The sequence below is a fragment of the Nelumbo nucifera genome, chromosome 7 (assembly GCF_055504915.1).
Source record: "Nelumbo nucifera cultivar China Antique chromosome 7, China Antique-T2T, whole genome shotgun sequence".
Lineage (NCBI taxonomy): Eukaryota > Viridiplantae > Streptophyta > Magnoliopsida > Proteales > Nelumbonaceae > Nelumbo > Nelumbo nucifera.
The window spans coordinates 25,389,197-25,393,218 of record NC_142655.1 but is presented as its reverse complement, the minus strand read 5'-3'; the positions used below and the strand labels follow the sequence as shown (position 1 = coordinate 25,393,218).

Below are 4,022 nucleotides of genomic sequence, written 5' to 3'. Positions count from 1 at the left end.
GGATTTCATAATGATGTGATCACTTCTATTTGTAACCCTAGATTTAAATCAGTATAGTTCATACAAAATTAGTCCAAGGTAGACAGTCTAATCTATCTCAAGTCTATTGGTTCTTGGCCCTTAATTATACACACAAGGTGATTGCCATCTTCTTTAATTGCCATTGGTATACAATATAACATACAACCATCACGATCTATCGCATTCTTTGGACCCTTCGAGACCAGTCTCTCTGTTCTTCTATTTTCTTTTTATTTTATTCTCCTCTGCAACCATATTGATCAAAACAATTTGAGAACGGGACAAGCAGGGGGATTCAGTCTCTGTTTACTTTCCTTCTCCCTATCTCTCCTTCTTCCTCATTTCTTCTGAGAAGATAATTGAATCATACCTGTGAAACCACCATCAACCCCAAACTCGATTGTCATCCCCTGTATTGAGCCTTCATATAACAAAATGGCATCATCCCCATCTACAGTCGATAGTGGCACATCATTGATCCATTCGGGACTCATTCTCCTTCCCTCAACAATGGTAGATCTGCAAAATCATTAAACCGCAGATTCAGTGGTTTAATTGCAACCCTGTTTTGACTTGGTTGAATGTGATACATGAACAGGGGAATATGCAACACTATTTTCACTAAGTTGGATGGTTCAAACGGTGGTCTGGGTTTGTTGTATTTGCTCAACTAAGAAGTTAGAAAGAGGGCGGGAGAAAAGAATAAGAGAGGGAGAGGATGAACGACCAGTGGTTGTTAAGAAGGAATCAGTTAAGGAGAGAGAGGTGGAAGAAAGGGAATTGCAATTGCGCTACTTGCCTCAGGCAGGGTGTTGAAGACGACGAACCTAATTGTGGTTAAATCTACCCAAAATTATTAAGATGATGTGATAAGATTTCATTGGAGGGTTCATGTAAAATGTGGATCAGAGGCCATAGAATGCAAGCTCCATTATTATAATCCAAACGCCATAATAAGTGTATATATATGGAGACTGTATTGGGTCTCTTTGTTTCAAATCAAACAAGAGAAAACAGAGACTATATATAACAAATCCAAATATAGCTTATACCAAAGCTTATTAATTATGTATTATCACTCGCAGCTCAAGTTCTGAATGGTTTTGTCTCTCAAATTAACCATGAAGCTACACTTCATTTCTGCAGTTTTACGTTTCTTCATTATCTTAATCAGGTGCACCTTCCCACTCAACTTAGCATAACTGGTGAAGCTCAGAAACCCAGAGTCTATATCCGTTCTGAGGTTCTCCAAACCCAAAGCATCATCTGACATCCGTTGCGATGTGACTTCCATAGTAACATCCATCCTTCTGGTCTTCCGTGCCTTGGCCCGAGCCCTGGGAATCAAGGCCTCGCCCACGGCCACGCCCCGGTAGGAGATGATCGCCGTGCTGTTGTCGAATTTGAAGTGGCCGAAGTTCTTATTCTTCACGGCGACCTGAGCGACCACTGTCATGCTGAAGGAAGGGGACACCGTGCTGGCGGTAGTGTTGGGGTTGAGGCTTAGGTTATCGACGGTGACGCTACTCAACTTAACACTGGGAGTTTTGATCTTGAGCACTGTCAATGCGAACACAAGGATAATTATGGTCTGAAACACAACAAATGCAGCAATATAAGCAAAGCACTTGACGTTTCGCTTGCGGCGAAACTCCTTGGCTTGCAGCGTGTTTCTGGTCGACTCTTCATCGCTTCTTGCTCTTTGTGAGGCAGGTGCCAGGGGATGGACCTGATCCTTCTCAGCCATTATCAGTAGTTTATTAGTTGTTGGATGAGTGAGTTCTGATCAGTTCTCAATTCTCACAGGGTGAAGTTAAGGATGACAAGTGGCGAGTGTTGGGGATGATGGGTGGTTTGCTTTGCTATGAGTAGTGTATATATACTATATAGTTAACGCTGCGACCATTGAAGATTGAGATAACGTTACTTTTCTAGACAACGTGTACTTGCCCAAACGCGTCCTTACGTAATGATTCTTTGACTTGGAGGTGGCCCAGGGCAAATTCCTTGCTACTTCTATCTATAGTTTGATTTTTGAGTTTGTGTGTTTATATGAAATTCTAGTCTAATAATGATAATATATAGAAGCTTCTATATGTTCACAAAGCTTGGAATCTGTTCATCTTTATAATATATACTTCGTATCATACTGTTTTTTTTTTTTTCTTTTTTATTCTACATAAGGATAGGACTATGTCTTATATTCAGTTAGGATGATAACGAAGTATTATCTTTTTGTATCTACTTAGGCTGCGTTTGGATTAAATGCGAGGCAGAACTGACAAACTGGCACAGATTTTAAGTTTTAAAACCTTTTTTGGCCCCAAACTTTACTCTAAGGCTTGGATCGTTTTTAGATAATCGGGTAATGTATTCCCAAGGGAAAAAGTTGTTGAAGTCTAAAAAGTGTTGTGGTAAGTAACTTATCCACTTAGACTCTCTAAGGGAGTATTCGAGTATTGATTGTTTGGGTAATTAATAATTATCAAGTTGATTGATTTAGACGGTGTTCGGCACCGTGTTCATCTTCAGTGGATATGCACCGGTCCCGTTCATACCCTAATTTCTCATCCACGACAAAAACTCATTGTTAGGGCCCGTTCACACTCTTTTTGATCCCCTCCTTCACACTCTCCCTAAAAGACTGAAACCTTATTGCCTGTTTTATATTTTAATATTTTTGTCAATAAAATATTAATTATTTTACTTAATTTTTAAATTTTTAATGTTTTTATCAATAAAATAATATTTTTAAATATTTAAAATATATTTTTTTTAATTTTAATTATTTTACTATTGTTTTTATAAAAAATTAATATTTATTGGTTAATACTAATTCATTGATGCATTTTTCAATATATTTATCATATAAAATGCAAAAATTAGATATTTATGATTAATTGTGTAGATCAAGGTTTTCGAACTGCCGTTGACCTGGATGGTCAGACCGCTCGGCCCGGGAACCGTCCAGGCAAGTGGTTTCGTTTTACCCCACACCTAGTTTTTGGCCAAAAATCGTTGAATAAATCAACAACCCGTTGACCCGGGTGGTTGAACCGTCGACCCATTCAACGTTTTTTTGACCATTTTTTATTTTTAATTATTGTTTTTAATTTGTTTGTAAGAACAAGTCGTCCGTTCAAATCGGACCATCGAACCAGAAACCGGTGACCAGAACGGTTCCATTTCTGGGTCATTTTTTAAAACTTTGGTGTAGATCATTCATAATTGTATACGAGATACTTGAAATCAAAAAGTGTGATGTGGATTGGTCCGCACCACGTCTACAGAACGCCACTGTGGGTGTGGACTGGTTCAATCCACACAGTTTGTCTATAGTTCAGAAGAGTTGTAGATTATGGTGTGGTGTGGATTGGTCTCTACCACAGGGTGTAGTGTGGACCAGTCCATATCCACCAATTTCTCTTGCACAATATAGAATACCCCCTTAATTACTCCCCTCCCCATTCACAAGATACTGGTAAACAAACGGGGCCTAAGTAGAAGGGTGGATACCTTACTATTTTATTAACCATTATCGAATAATGAAAAAAACTAAAGAAAATAGAGGAAAATATAGCCCACTTTACCCCTAACCCATAATACAAAGAACTCTCCCTCAAAATTTCTCCCAAAACCCAAGAGAGAGAACAATACAATGAAAGCTTAATTTCCATGTTTAAATCTAGGAAAATACAAATTATTTGTCTTCCTTATGAAGAAGACGTTTGAGCTTCACGTTTTCACCTTTCGTTTGGCCTGGAAGGAGTATAAATACAAATATGTAGTGTTAAACCTTATATTTTGTATTATTCTGTATGTATTTGCACTGTATATAGAAGCCTGGTTCATGATCAGCCATAATTCTGAACGGCTTTACATGTAGTCACTAACAAACGGACACTAATTCCACCTTTGAAATCAGATGAGGTGGCGGGGTCCTGCTTCAATTAAGGGACCAATATTAATCGTTTGATTGATGATAGATGGGTCATTAATCC

At 38.3% G+C, this 4,022-nt stretch overlaps 1 protein-coding gene across 1 annotated transcript; it reads right to left on the bottom strand.

The window, feature by feature from the left end:
• Positions 1-571: 571 nt before the first annotated feature.
• On the bottom strand, positions 572-1,862 carry LOC148790304 (late embryogenesis abundant protein At1g64065-like). Its single transcript, XM_088892350.1, has one exon. The coding sequence runs from the start codon at positions 1,766-1,768 to the stop codon at positions 1,097-1,099; it is 672 nt and encodes a 223-aa protein (XP_088748476.1). The 5' UTR covers positions 1,769-1,862; the 3' UTR covers positions 572-1,096.
• Between the last annotated feature and the right edge of the window lie 2,160 nt (positions 1,863-4,022).